Source organism: Aspergillus terreus, genomic scaffold (genome assembly GCF_000149615.1).
Source record: "Aspergillus terreus NIH2624 scaffold_12 genomic scaffold, whole genome shotgun sequence".
NCBI classification, from domain to species: Eukaryota; Fungi; Ascomycota; class Eurotiomycetes; order Eurotiales; family Aspergillaceae; genus Aspergillus; species Aspergillus terreus.
In genome coordinates this window covers 1403936-1419615 of record NT_165935.1, presented here as the reverse complement: position 1 = coordinate 1419615, position 15680 = coordinate 1403936, and the positions used below count along the sequence as shown (strand labels likewise).

At 41.8% G+C, this 15680-nt stretch overlaps 3 protein-coding genes across 3 annotated transcripts; 1 reads left to right on the top strand and 2 right to left on the bottom strand.

Annotated features, from left to right (window-relative positions):
• Positions 1 to 8742: 8742 nt before the first annotated feature.
• Positions 8743 to 10047, top strand: ATEG_08485 (uncharacterized protein; the record flags this gene model as incomplete). The annotated part of the gene is made up of 5 exons (XM_001217623.1): positions 8743 to 8817; positions 8987 to 9073; positions 9163 to 9495; positions 9651 to 9833; positions 9916 to 10047. 5 exons carry the CDS (start codon positions 8743 to 8745, stop codon positions 10045 to 10047), a joined length of 810 nt encoding a protein of 269 aa, XP_001217624.1.
• A 2295-nt stretch (positions 10048 to 12342) lies between these two features.
• ATEG_08484 (uncharacterized protein) lies at positions 12343 to 13244 on the bottom strand (the record flags this gene model as incomplete). The annotated part of the gene is made up of 4 exons (XM_001217622.1): positions 12343 to 12396; positions 12581 to 12624; positions 12782 to 12884; positions 12972 to 13244. 4 exons carry the CDS (start codon positions 13242 to 13244, stop codon positions 12343 to 12345), a joined length of 474 nt encoding a protein of 157 aa, XP_001217623.1.
• An 821-nt stretch (positions 13245 to 14065) lies between these two features.
• ATEG_08483 (uncharacterized protein) lies at positions 14066 to 15336 on the bottom strand (the record flags this gene model as incomplete). Its single annotated transcript, XM_001217621.1, has 2 exons — positions 14066 to 14083; positions 14119 to 15336. 2 exons carry the CDS (start codon positions 15334 to 15336, stop codon positions 14066 to 14068), a joined length of 1236 nt encoding a protein of 411 aa, XP_001217622.1.
• Positions 15337 to 15680: the final 344 nt, after the last annotated feature.

Below are 15680 nucleotides of genomic sequence, written 5' to 3'. Positions count from 1 at the left end.
AGCTCGGCACCTCAGGCACGTAATACAAGAAATAAAATCCGATATATCTGTAATTTCTAAGGATACTACTCTCATCAGAGAGTACATAATTAGAATCGCAAAACAACTGGAAAAGTAGGACGAAATCTTGAAGTAGATCGCATGGCTTCGGGTAGTCGTCTTACAAAAATCGATAGCCGGTCTTGACAAACTATTTTTAATGGAGAAGTATTTCGATAGCCTAACCGATTATGTGGGTTCTATAGATAGAGATTCTGTCTCAGAAGATATTGCCAAAGAAATAAACCTTCTCTTACTAGACAACTACGCCACTAGCACTCAAGTTCTTAACTCTAAACCATCAATATTGAGTCTGGAAGCTATAGCGCATACGACTTTGGTAATTGGTAACACGCATCAACTCGTTGCACCCTTACACCCCTCTTCGGATAACAGGTATATATAGACATTCTATGTCCGTGTTTCCCAGCTAGAGAGAATCGAAGAGGTTAAGATGCATTTAGTAAGCGTCCCAAAGCTTTTTTTAGACTAGTTTCTGCTTAAAAATAAGACTGATATCTGTGACTATGGCATCTACTGTAGCATCCAATATTTATTCCCTCAGAGCTCTCTTTTAAGAAGCCTCCCTTTACAATTATGCGCATTAGATGGGGTTATTTCATTATCCGCGCTACGATCATTTTAACGGATAGCTATCTCTGGGAGGATACGAACAGCAAGTATCTGCACCTTGAGTAGGAGCTTAATTTCGATAGATCTGGCAGCTCCTTACCCTATTATAAGACAGTCACTGGCCTTATAAATATTTCATAATCAGATAGAGTCCCACAGATTTAACGATGTAGCGAACTTCCAGCTAGATTATAACTACACTTGCGCCCTAAGGACCGTGTCTAACGCTCTCAGAAGTTTGCTATCAATCTGTGAAGAGACATACTGGGAGTTCCGAGCAGCCGCAGTGATCATCACTCCGACGCAAAGTGTCAGGCTTCTGAGCGGACTACCATCCCTCGACTCGTCACTTAGCATTCACTGAGAAACAAACCTTACCCGTGCCAAAGGTTCATATAACTGCCGACCCAATTGCTTTATCTGAAAGAGCAGATCCGCCTGTAGCCCGGTTACGCGGTGATCTAATCGAATTGACTGTTATAGCTGCGTAGTATGGTAGATAAAGCAGAGGAGACGCTCCCAGATCTGTCGTACCGCTTCTGAGTTGGGGCCTGGAGATGATAAAAAACAGGCCGATGGCTGGGCTGCCGTTCATTGATTGGTTCTTCCATCTACTATCCAGCCAAAGCATGGGAATAGCTTCGATGAATAGTTTTCGGATGAATATACCTAGAAAGGTAGCGCTCTCGTTTTCTTTTATCACTCAAACATCCACAATAGTACTATCTAGACTCTCCATCTTCTACTCTTAGTTTATCTACTAGCCTGAAATACCTGAGATCCCGCCAGATCTACGGACGAACCACTGCCACGCATAAGACTTCAGCGTGACTCGTGGTAATCAGTCAAAACACACGATCTCACTATCGGATACCGGGCGTGAGAGAATGGTTTTATAACCTCTGGAAGTGAAGGATTCTCCTAGCTGTAATACATATAGGCATAGTTAATGTATTGGAGTTAAAATACTGCTATTAAATACTATGACTACAACCTACTGTAGGTAAAAAAAGTTAACGAAGATTGATCTTCTATTAAACTGTAAAGCTAAAAACGTCAAAGGGATACCTGTAAAACTGGTATTAAATCTGTACCTTGCTCCCTCCGCCCTATATTAAACTATTTCCAAGTATCACAATCGTCAATACATCACGAGGTAAAATAAGATATTTAAGCTATGCCTGAACTAAAGACGCTGCTCTATTAAATCACTAATTCTTAGCCTCTATACGGTATCCAAAGTGATATAAAAAGAAAAACGATACAAACGTGACAGTGGCCTGGGCGACAAAATGCGGCTGCTTTGCAGCGCCTCTTAATGTATTATAATCCAATAGACAAGCTCTTAGGCCCTACGATCGCCTCCAAATCCCTCAAGATTCAAAACTGCGAAACATTTAACATCCTTATTACTACAACCTACTTCCCTAATACATATACTACGTACTCCGGCCGAGTCGATATTAACGTCCCTACATTTATCCGCGTGCTCACCATATAGTACTTTACTCCTTTTCCTATCTAAGACGCTTCACTTCTTACTCTAACTTATAGATTCTTCTCTGTAGAATTACTACCTAAGCCCTCTAAGCTCCCTAGATAAGCAGGCTAAGCTGCTGTTAAACTTCTTTCTAAATAGTTTAGGAGACCTACTGTTCTAAACCTAAGGAGATAGGTTAAGACAGTCCCTAGATTTACTAAAGTAGCTACAGCGGCTGGCCGGCCACTAAACTTCCGGCATAAGACTGCGGCTGTACGATTATTAGAACTATAAAATTAATTAGTTAGCTATAGCCTAATAGTAAAGTCACTGCATCACAATACTTTAACCGAAATAGGTTAGTAGAATTGTAAAGCCCGGGGGAGGTAGTATAGAGGATATTATCATGAATCTTAGATAGAAAATTAGATTAGATAGGAAATGACATGCGCTGTTAGGCTTAACTAGGCCGCTACCGGAGTACATAATTGGAAGACTTAAAGAGAGTTCAGGGATTTAAAGCATATAATGCCTGTAATTAAAGGACGTCTTAGGAGAGGAATAAGGAAGGTATTTATAAGTTTGTAACTAAATTTATCTAAACCTTGGCTGCCGCATAATACTAGATAGCGAATAAAAGAGTTTACTAAAATATTTTTTTAATAATCATATAATGTTTTTACAGTTAGGGGGTTGAGAATAACTATCAAAAGGTGTTTAATAATATTAAACAGTTATCTATATAGTATTAGGTGGAGATAAGTTTGGCTTGGCTCTGCCCTACGGGGACATAGCTCGCGCTAGAGGCTTCCTTAGTCAAGTATCCTCCTGCCTAGAATTATGCACATAGCACGCCTTGTCTGCATATTAATTAAACATACCCTAAAGAAATATTAGGGTCTTAAAAAGATTTCTATTTAGTTTCAATGACGCGAATAGGCCATTGTATCTATTCAAGAAAGGCAGGTAAGAGGTAAGATAAGCTACTAGATAACACAGACTGATAACTGGGTTTAAGTAACAAGTTGATCTTTATCCGGCCTTTAGTAGATAAACACTTAAAAGCTTAGACAACAACTAAGATTAGAAGCAGGTTTAACATATAAATATAGTTTAGGGTAATTACATACGACTATTAGGGGCGCACAGTCAAGAACTAAGGGTCTTAATCAGTTAGCGTTTAACAATACCGAATGTCAGGGTTAACTGTTTCCTGCCGACCGTCTAAGTTTACGGACGATGCTAGTCTTATTTGTGTTGTGTTTATCTGTTAAGTTTATTCTACGACTGTTGAACACTAACTTTGTGTTAAGTGGACTGCGATAGCGCCGAGGTGGGCCAAGTAGATCTACTTGAGTAGGGACAAAGTGTTTAGTACTGGAGAGTTGGTTAGTCTGTTCACACTGATCAGCTGTAAAGAAGATAAAGCACTCAGGGATGGTGGGTTAATCTGTCTGCGCTGATTAGCTATGTAGGTCGTTAATAGATTTTTTTCTGCTAACTATATACGCTGATCAAGATATATTCAACTCTTTTTTTGCTTGTCCGCTTAGACAAGCCAGCCACTAGCCGAATCTACCTGACCTACCTCAGCCCCGTCGCAGTCCGCTTAACATAGTCAGTGTTCAGCAGTTATCAGCAGACAAAAGCTGTGCAATAAATTTAGCATACAACCGAGAATGACCATCCAAAAGTCTACCTCGCCTTGATACCCACAATTTAATGTATATGTTTACGTCCGGCTTTCATTATATTAATTATTAGTCTTATTATTTTGAAAAGCTAAAGATTTTTATCTATAAAAGGTAATATAATCTAAAATTCTCCTAGAACAACATACTCTAATCTAATTAAAAATACAATATATTTTAATTAAGAATAGATTATATTAACGGTATTTATATCGCGTAATATTTGCATAGTATGTATAATCTATATTTATATTAGTGCCTTCTCGGCCTTTAGCTCTGCCTTTAGCTCTGCCTTTAAAGTTGCTATATTGAATACTATATAAGCTCTAGATAAACAGGACGTCCTATTTCTTATTAGTTCAATCAAAGTCGCAATAAATATTATTCTTAATCTCCTGATTATATCTACATTTTATATCGGTAACTAGAAACCTAATATCAACATACAGGCTGGAATCCGCCTAACCTGCGGCATAGCTTATAACAGGAGGCTAATCTATTAACTCTTTCTCCAGCAGATAGCTAGTTACGCTAGAAGTATTCTTCTTTATAGCTGTTAGTCGCCTCCTAGTAACGCATACCAAACCGCTCCCTTTAAACCCTACCTTCTACCTCTTTCTACTTTCTTATAGACAGCGTACTCTGCATTTTATAGCAATTTTAATTTATAGTATAGAGTAGCATGTTCTACATATATCTAATATTATAATAAGGTCATCGTAGCCATTTCATCCTCCCTCAAATTATTTGCTGTAGAAATATAAATACTTATTATATATTATAGCAGAGTATTAACTACAAGAAAGTCGGCCTCAGCGCTTAGATATTATAATCTTAATTTACTTCTGGTAAACAACACTCTATTTCTTTTATTTTATTAATATAAGCGACTTTATATTCTATTCCCTCGCTAATCGCACGGCTAACTTTAATATAGCTAGTCCATCTACTAACCGAGATACAGATATTAGCAGTACATTGCTAATAATAGAAAAAGAGTAGAAAGGTGTATTAGGAAACAATACCTTTTATCTAAAAGAAATTATAGTTTTATAATAAAAAGGGATTTTAGAGATAGCCTAATATACAGGTCCTTTCTTTAATAAATTCTACTATTTACAGTATATTCTAACGCCAAGCCTGCTATCTAGCTTTTAAATTCAATTACGATTCTAGCAAAAAACCTAAACATATTTAAAATAAGAAAACTAAAATTAAAATTAAGAAAATCGAAAATAATAGACAGCAAAAGAGTCTCTATATTAGAATCTCTAAATAGAAGATTAAGTTATTACTATATAGTTACTATACTATAATTTATAGATTATATAGATTTTCTCTAATCTTTCTGTAGAAAGACTGTTGCTACAGATAATTAACTAAAATTTAGTATCTAGCGTACATTACATAAGGAATAAAATTATTTATCAAAGGTTAAAAGGCTAGAGATCTTATACCGTGTAAGTTTATTTAATATAAATTTTATATAAAATCGGTGCTATTAATATAATAGACTTAATACCTAAAGTTTATAATTTTCCTTAATAAAAGGTCCCTTGCTATAACTAAAAATTGCTAAAATTAGCTAAATTAGCTGAAGCAATCGGAGAATAAGAACTAAACTATAATTTTTTTAGAAGACTACGGTAAATCTATATAAGGGCTAACTACAGTACTTCAATTTATATAGCTAATTTTTAATAGATAAGGGATTTACTAGTTAAATTACTATTAGCGGCCGTCTTTTTCATAGTAAAAATATTACTAATTTAGAGGGCTAGACTCTGGAAACTAAGGAGAATAGCCTCTAATTTACTACTAAATTATCTTTATCTCTCACAGACTTATCTAAACTAAATTCTATATATTTGAAGATAAAAAGCCTATAAAAAAATTCGATAAAATTAATCTTAGTTTTAGAAGAATTATTTTAGTATAGTATTAAGGGTAACCCTTATTTATATAGCAAGTAAGTTTATAGTCTGAAAATAGTATTAGGACCCTTGTAAAAACTATAATCTTTACTAAAAAATATAGTCCTGGCCGATGGATCGCTTCCTTAAAAAATACTAAGACTATATAAAAAATCGTTAAGGTATATTTGCAGATTCTCTTAATAACGAAATATACTAATAATACTATAACAGAAAAAAATTCTTACATCTCTTATAGATATTCTAGGAAGATTTAGTAGCTTCGAATAGGTCCTAAAGTTCGAACAGTTATTACAGCCTGCACTATCCCCTAAACCGGTCTTAACTCTCTTTAAGAAATCCCGAATAGGTTATTTATTATTTACTATTATAGAAAAATACTTAGAGGATAACATATTAAAAGAAGGACTGGTCTTTTTCTAAGACACGCAGGGTGTATTAAGTACAGCTATATAAATATGCAGTCCAAGTCACCTTTACGTAATATTCTTTTTATTAATATAATTACGCGCGCACGTCTGAATACTCCCCTTATATCCGCTTAATAGTATAGTAGATATCTATAAGTTATATACATAAGCGAAAATAGATTTCTAGCAGAATAATATTAGGAGAGGGGCCGCTAGTAGCCTAATCCCTTAAATAATCTAAGACTCTAAGTCGTATTCTATTTTAATATCTCTATAGCCGAATACAAAGAATAGAATTACATTTACTTCGAAGACCCGAGCGGAAATTTATATCTTATTAATAATAAAAATTCCGAGGTTAAATATCTAAATTAGGCGATAAATATTAATATTGCATTAAGATCGGTATTAAATATAAAAGTTTGGTGAAGCTACACTGGAATGCTTATCTAGAAAATCTACTATAAATATATAGTAATTACCTTTTAGAACAGAAAAGGCAGACTATTAGCACTTAAAAGAAAGATAGAAGAGCTAGACCGCGCAGATACAGACTAAATTTTTTCGGAAATTATTGCACCCTCTATTACAGGGGATATCTTATTTAAACTATAGATATAGAGTAGATATCTCTTTATTCTACTTAAGAACTTTCTACCCTAGATTAAATATATATTTTCTTATAATAAATCCGGGTTCTTAATCCGTTATTCTCGCAATATATCTAGCTAGTTTATTAAAGACCCCGAACTAGTGTGCCAAATCTCTGTAGGCTCTTTTTATACCTATACCGAAGAGGCCTAGTATACATGTCACCAGGCGGGCAGCTAGAGTGCAGAATACTTTACCCTAAAGTCGCTGGACCTCGCGCAATTTTGCAGAGGGGCTGCCGACAACGGCGCCACTATGAGGAAGGTGACACACTTTGGCCTCCACCACCTAAAGACTGAAGAACCGCCGGGTTGGATACTTACTTGATTCGTGACCTGAATAGTAGAGTCTAATTATCTATCGGATTTTTATCTGTTAGAGCAGAAGAATTTGGCATGTGCGGGCCAGTCTTGTTGGCCCTACTGTGGTGACTTCGTTAACTAGATAGCCTACTGTGAAAGATACAGAACTATAGATAGTCATTTGACCCAAAAATGAGATAAACTTGTGCGGGTCATGCTAATATCGACCATCGTATGTTTTTGACCAGCTAAGTTGGGCTGAAAATTTGTACTTTGCTTTGCGTAGTAGAAACAAAATACTCCCTACCTGTGTACTATGAAACGTAGACCGTATCATACGGTTTACTTGACAGGACTGACAATAACAGCGAGCGTAAGAGTACCTTACAGTCCACTGTCCTGATCCCAGTCCGTGCTGAGCAGGTGGGCTGGACAAGTGAGCACAACTAGACTGTACTCATAAACCGCTTCTATTGAGCAATCTACTGTGAAGCTACAAAATTCCCTAATGGCCCCGTATTTCTCCATACTTCCTGCCTTCTCTTTTCAGCTGTTCGAACCCGTCTATTAATGGCAACATAACTAAAAGTTCCAGATACTACGCTTCGAGTAACGAGGTTTGTTAGTGCTGTTCCTATACAACTGTTCTAATGGTCCAGAACATTCTGAAGCTAACCAGGCAGTTGTCGGAGGCGAAGAAAGATACGAAAACAAGTTAACTAGTGTCGTCTCTATTACGTCGCCGTCAAGGTAGAAGAAAGTTGGTTGATTGAGGAGCCAAGCTCCTTAAAGGATACTGGGATATGCTAGAAAAATACGTTTCTGTCGGCCTTGTCCCATAGGGTCGAAAAAGCGTGGTATACATAGAACTGTCTACCCATCATCCATCAAGTGCCTAACAATTCTCTTCAGAGTCGCAACAAAGTCAGACGACTACTTTTATCGTCAATAGACTTGGTTCTTTACATAAATACAGCTACCCTTCCTGTCAGCCCAGCCTACATTTTCAGCGTGTTAAACCTAACGGATAAGCCTAGTTATGATTTCGAATGTCCGCTGAGGTAAAGCACCGGATTGGTTTTCCTGTTTGTTTGGAGGGTTCGATCCCCATCCCCGACGCCAGCACATATTTACTGCCACAATTGTCTCTCAAAGGAAGACAATCACAACACTTGGTATTGAAGTACCACGTAAATCGAGGCTCGATCTGGTAGAAAATAGAGCTTCGTATACGGAATTTATTCCGGATACAAGCAGATTAATTGGAAATTGATCTGATATAGATATCTTGTAAATATAAGCCCTCAGTTTCTCAGATGTGAATTAGAACAGTCAATCTTCCACTAATCAACAGCAGTTTCTGGGTGGCCCCTTCTGCTTTGCGTGTGTGTACTCGAGGGGTAGGGTACCCTGTTCCTCAATGCCAACGAGGTGGGCTTCCCAGCTCTCTTAGAGACGGTGCGCCCTTCCCAATTTTACGGTAAGTAGCGGCGAGCCCCCACTTGACCGCAGACCGCCCAACCACCTCTTCTTCAGCTGCCACCTCTGCCCCGATAATCATAGCCTTCGTCCTTCACTCTCCTGTTTTCAATGGCAACTAGCATGGGCACCTCACTATCGCATCTACCCCCCGCGCTGTTGCGGAAGAAGGAATATCGAATCCTGATGTGGGGACTCGTACGTTCGACGTCTTACACACTCGGAGATGCCTACCTGGTACTATACTGACCACCACGCGTCGTAACCAGTTTGATTCGGGAAAGACCACTATCCTCTACTCACAACTAAAGGTAATGTAACGTACACGCATTTCGCTTGTTAACCGCTAACTATCGGCCGTCTTCAGAACCTCGGGCCCATTGACACAGTATCCACAACTGGATTTAACGTTGAGTCAGTGACATATGATAGAGGTATGGATCTCGTCGTTTGGGTATGTCACTTTCTATTTTTCGACCAGAGAGACTCTTCTAGGTAGCCCAACTGTGCTCCTGTTGCTGACCCACCTGCCATTGCCATAAGGACCTGGGAGGCCGAGACAAGTTGCGTCCAACGTGGGCCTCCTACTTCAGCGATACTGCCGCGATCATATATGTTGTCGATTCCACCAATCTCAACCGACTGGACGACGCTGCTTTTGAACTGCGGTCCTTACTGGATTTTGAGGGCATGCGAGACGTCTGCGCGGCTCCGCTTCTGGTGTTCGCCAACAAACAGGATCTACAGGGGGCAAAGACACCTGAGGAGATATCGGAGGCGTTAAAGCTAGAGGAATTCCGGGACCGAGAGTGGAAAACTATTGCGTGCTCTGCTGTGGATGGCTCTGGTATTGCTGAGGGTATGGATTGGCTCGTGGTGAGCGATCCTCGTCCTTTCCAGGCGACTTCTTTTCCTGAAGACTAATGTATGCTTATGTAGCAATGTCTTCGATCTAAAGAGACATGAGGTCCGTTCCATGTGCTACAGTACTATCCATAGCTCTAGCGTTGAAATTTGCAGTATTGACTTAGTTGTTGGCACCGCAAGAGTATGTGCGCTGTAGCGAGGACAAGGCGGAAGGTGAGGGGGCGAGGTTCCTAGATTGCAGGAAAGACCGCGTTGTTTGGACTTGCACAATTGATGCGGTTTTGTACGGCCATTACCGTTACAGTTCTGCTGCCATTATGGAGCGGCGAACTTATATTAACTATATAGTGCGTTTTCAGGTCCTGCAGGTTCCGTGATCCTATGAGACCATGCGTCAACCGGACGGGGCTGACCGGCAACATTGGGTAGCCGACTTGCCCGTTCAGAAGGACGATCAATACTCATGATCGGAGAATGAGAACTTTCAAAGGAGAACTTCCAAATGAGAGCTCCGGGATTGGGTATGACGATCCGGATGAGGACAAACGCTATCTTCAATAAGATGAGATACAGCACCGAGGTCAGTCCTTTATGGATCTGTGGGGCGTTCCTATTGGTAGGGGAGTTACGGCACCCTTGTCAGTCAACTGGTTGGGGGCGGCGCCACGCCAGGCAGTACCAACGGGCAACGACAACCAACCGAACCCCGCAAGAAAGAGATGCCCGCAACTTGCCCATTGCTCAGCCCGAGGCTCAGTAATCAGCACCTGAGCACTGAACCTGAACGAGCAAGCCACGAGAAAATCAAGCATATATGCTGTGGGACACGACTGAGATTTCAGGAATAGCGGCCTCACGATGAGCTCGTGATGAGGCTCCAATGCGCTGCTCGTAAGCCTTCAGCTTGGCTGCTCATTAGCATTGACATTGGTTCTTCGTAATAATTTCTCGTTCCACCATCATACCAGCTATATATACGATAGAATGAAGGTTTTAGAGGAGCGGCTAACCTGGCAAGGAAGCGTGGCTTGGACAGGAACCCCCGGTCCCCATCTGTTGCAATAGGTACCAAGTGTCAGTCCGGCCTGCGGCGCAATGTAACTGACCCTAGTACCCCTTGTTGTCATGATGTCTGGCACGTACAATGGAGTATGCCGTGAGTGGCCAAAAACCGTGGTTCTAATAGTTACACAAGTATAAAGAACGGCCTTATATCCGTTGGGGCTTGTAGATCACTAAGTGCGGTCTGTCCATCCCTGGGCTTGTTGTCCCTGTACACGTAGATTGAGATATGTACTGAAACGCCTGGTAGACAAGCGATCAAGCGAGGTTAGCCCCCAGCGCATCACGGATGTTACCTCCTTGTGCAGACAGTATGTTTCTTAAGTTCCGTAGGTCTTTCTTCTCGAAATAAAAACTATCGCATTGACATTCACATACTCGCCCAGCTAGGTCAGTTAGCATTTTACGGCTCCTCCTGGAAGCGGTAAATATTTCCTATTGGTGCTTGGATCTCGAAATATCGACAAAGCTTTCTTTGACGGCCGCCATGGCTCCATTAAGGTTTGAAACCCTGTCACCCCACACTTTTTGCCACCCGACAATGCCCGCTGGAAACTTGTACTTAGGGTTTTTTAGGATGAACCGCCTGGATCTAGATCCTTCTGCACAACTTTCTAACGCTATTTGTCACATAGATTAGAGGCTATTACAAATTCCGGTGCTTGTATACCCTTTTCCTGTAGCAAGCAGTCGTGTAGCAAAGCGGATATTTCTTTCGACGAATGAATCGGTCGCGACTATCCCATATGTATGTAGAGTGGGTTAACCTAACCGCTGTACCTTAACTAAACCTAACCTAACCGGACCCAGGTAGATTAAGATATAAAGATTTTAATAACCGGACAGATATAGTTAGATTTAGATTAATGTAATCTAATCGGGATTATCTACTACAGTGGGGGTTCAAAACTTTTTAACACGCAAAATCACGCTAAAATTACCGCTTTCCTATTTAGGACTAGTTGACGCTAGATAGACCTCGCCGCCTCTAGTATTTAGTATACCAACTATCCGCAGATAGGATAGCCTGCACGCGATGAGGCATAGTATTCGATAGATTCTGCAAAACTCTGTCATCTATAGCGTGCCAGGCCTCATTCGCCGCCTCTATCAAGCGATCAAGCGTTTCTTGCGTATCAGGCGCCTGCTCAAGCTCAGGATAGCGCTCATAAATGATTGCTTACATGAGCACCCATAGATTCTCAATTAGACCTGGCCCTCACCCGCGGGTGACCCTCCAAACCCTCTACCCGACCCGCCCCGTGGGTGGGTAAGCGACCGAGTTTGTTGAGTATCACGGTGGCTGAGCCTTGCAGCAGGGATCGGAAGTGGATATATATATATGAGGCATCCCTACATGTAAAAACAAGTCAACCAACAATAATCCATCCTTTCTCATTCAACGACACCCTCGATTCTTGAGGTTCACTCTTAGGGTCACCTGTTTCAGCTGGATACTTGCGGAAGTCGTCGGGCGCCTTTGTTCACAATAACCTTAAGGGCCGTACCTAGATATCAGGCAGAGTTAGTAGTTTAAAACTAAGTATACCAGGCGTGAGAGAGGCAAATTCCCGCCTAGGTTATTTAATATTTCAGCAATTTAACATGCAGATATTTTAAAAACCCGAATTATATCTATAGTCCGTTACTTTATATATTTCTATACTGTATATCCTCAGCTATACACTATATCTATAATTAGATCCTTCCTAGGCTACTACGACTAAACTAAACCTCTATAAAACTATCTAAATAGATAATTTCATGACGAAGATAATAGAATACTATGTAATTCTATTGGATTTCGCCGATAGTGTTATTGAAAATATTAGATACGTAGGAACAGGACTAAAACACTAGTAAATAACAGTATTTTCAAGGATAAGTTAGCGGTGGTTATACATCCCAGAAGGGTAAATTATACAAAACCTTTGTTTTGGCGGGTAAGCGAGGGTCTGTTAAGGGTGAACCTTAGAGGTTCTGTTGATGATAGATGGCCTTGAGGGTCGGGTGGAGGTTCTAACATGCTCACCCGTTTTGAGGTTCTGCCGAGGTCTAATCGCACGGTTTCGGGAACTGCCGAGTGTTTAACTCGTAATATATGAGCGAAAGGTTGATAAAGCCTAGGTATTTTGATCATCAGAGGGCCCACCTTGATGATCGCAAGTCATACGTATGTGTAAGAGAAGCCAACGAAATGAAGATTCACCACATCCTCTCTGATTATACCTACCTAGCGCAACGGATAAAAATCGACTGGGATGATTATTGAACAGATCCTGAGAATCAGATATGGGAATAGCTTGAGATATATCAAGTTCCACCGTTGCCATAGTCTATACATACTTGTTGAAGACACTGCATGTTCTATCAATACCAGAAGCCTTTAGGCTGGAAATAGCTTCTGGAAGAGTTATGCGTACCAGCGCGCCTTCCCTTGTAAGACAAGCAACAATGTGATCCAGTGCTTTTGAAAAGGGGCTGGCCACTCCATGGGATATGATTTCCGACAGAAGCTTTCCATATGCCCGTGTATCATTCAGCTGGCGCACCTCAAACGAGAAACTACCAGGTGATATATTGTCTCGAATCTCTGGGGGGCGCCATCCATGTGTAATTCCGCCAACACCACTGATATCAATAAACACCGCGTTTCCGTCTTCATCAATAACGATATTCGATAGCTTGATATCCATGTGGGTTTTTCCGGCGTCATGCAAGGAGTTAACCGCAGTAGCGACTTGCGTAGTTCAACGTCTCCATGTATGTTCTCTCACGCGATCCTCATCGAATAAGCTCTTTGCGTACATCAGGGACAGAGAAAACGGGACCATGGAATGATTCGAGGATTGCCAGATAATCTTGACTTCTGCACTGATACTTGACAAGGATTTGCAGGGATTGGGTCGTCCTGTCCACACCAGTAGAGGTCTCCACGTTCGAGAGAACCGGTGTGTAGGGGTGGAATGAACCTCGCAGGGCATTATGGCGCGGTACATTGTGATCTTCTTTCATATTCCATTCTGAGAGACTATGAACCCGCACCGATCTCCCTGGGCTATATATACCGTAGTTATTTTCTCGAGTCCGGAGACTCCAATGAAAGAATCCAGATCTATAGACAATGGCCGAAGAACAGAAGATGACCCGCACACGCCACTCCAACAACCCCAAATTAATTCGCCAGAAACAGGCTCGCTGAAGGAACGGTCTCCTCCGAAAGTCCTTCGAGTATTATCGGGGCTGCGATGCCGACGTCTTCATGATGATCAGACTCAACAGCAGCACCCTCGGGGCTGTACTGGACTTTGCAGAAGCGTCTCGGAGATTTCGAACTCACGCGCCGCAAAAGAGAACACTAGGGGAGGGACAGTAGGTGGATCACGCGGCGTTAGGAGCATCGCAGAATCGGACCGTATTGTCTTTGGCTACAGCAGAAGGTGCAATTAGACTGAATCAGCTCGTTTCCCGACTCCAATCCATCATGGGTTTACGCCGCGCTAGGCCTGTCCTCGAATTAATTTGCAAAATTCCCCTATAGTAGGTGTAAGCCGTGTATTCGAGACTTACTAGAATAAGCTGGCGTAGAATTTCTCCTGCTTCTGCATTGTTTCCCTGTCTTCGGAGCATTTGCGCAAGAAAATTGACACAGTTTACCGTAAACTGATGCCTAGATCCCAATATCCTGCGGCTCGTCTCCAAGGCTCGTCGGTACATCGTTTCAGCCTCGGTGTACCTATTTTGGTGTCGCAAGACTCCAGCGAGGTAGTATGCACGCACAAGCGTTGCTTCGTTATCGGCCCCAAGAACTCTATAACTTGCATCTAACGCACGGCGATGGAGCTCTTCTGCCCTTATGTATTCCCCTTGATGCACCAAAGACGATGCCAAGTCAGTGAGGGTCTCCAAGGTAGAGGGATGTTCTGGCCCAAGTAGTCGAGTCTTTTCCGACAACACTTGACTCCACAACTCGGTCGCCTCGCTATGCCGGCCCTGGCCCTGGTGTACTTGGGCAATTCCATTCTGAATGTGCAGGGTCTCTATTTCTTGATCGGGGCTGATTGCGCTTGTTCTAGGACCTATTAGTGTCCCATAAAGATCCATCGCCTCAGCATATCGACCCTGCATCCGAAGATTTCTCGCAAGTCTTCTCGTCCATTGCAGGGGGTCCGGCAGTTCTGGTCCATGTTGCCTCTCTGTGATATCTCTGGCTTGCCTCAAAATCGTTTCTTCCTCTTGAAATCTCTGAGAATCTTCAAGCACCCTTGACAAGGTTGAATAGTAATGTAAGGTCGCTGAGCTTTCAGGCCCATGAAGAACCTTACTAATTTCTACTGCCCGTCTGTTCATCGTTTCAGCCTCTGCGTACTTCTCCTGTCTCCAGAGGAGCAGTGCCAGGATTCCAATGGTGTCCAATAGTATTTTCTGGTTAACTGAATCCGGTACGGCTTCTTCTGCGGCAAGTGCCTTTCGGCAGAGGTTCTCTGCTTCTGAATATTTGGCCTCTGTCTCTAGAACCCAAGCTAGGTCTAGGAGAGCTCTCCTGGTTTCTGGATCATTCGGACCAAAGGAAACCTCGCAAATATCCAATGCTCTTCGGAAAAGGTCTTCTGCTTCCGAGACTCTGCCCTCATCTCTCCTGAGATCTCCCAGAATTCGAATGCTTCCGAGAGAGGATGGATCGCGTGAATTTTGGTCCCTGTCAGCCCTGTCTAACACATGCTGATTAGGAATCTGCTGGCTAGCTGGGTCTGGCGTGCCCGTTGCTGGAAGACCTGCAGACCTCATGGTTGCTTTTTCGGCTAAGGACTGAATGTGGCGCACTACCAACCTGAAGTTTGCACTATCACGACTAGAGAATTTGCATATACCGGAATGGTCTGCGTCAATGCCAAGTACCAACTCGGTTGGGGAGCCGAGCTTCGCTGATGTTCGGTCGACTATCAACTAGATATAACACTTAGAAATAGGTCCGGACTGTTAGAATAGCAAGACACGTACTCTGTTCTGTACCATCGGAAGGAATTTCCTCCGCATTAGCCTTGTCGGTCGCATTTCAAAGAAACTAATGACCCTGTAGTTCCCAAGCTGGGTTCGAAAATCGTCTGTGGTTGCTTCTGTCAAAAGCGAGT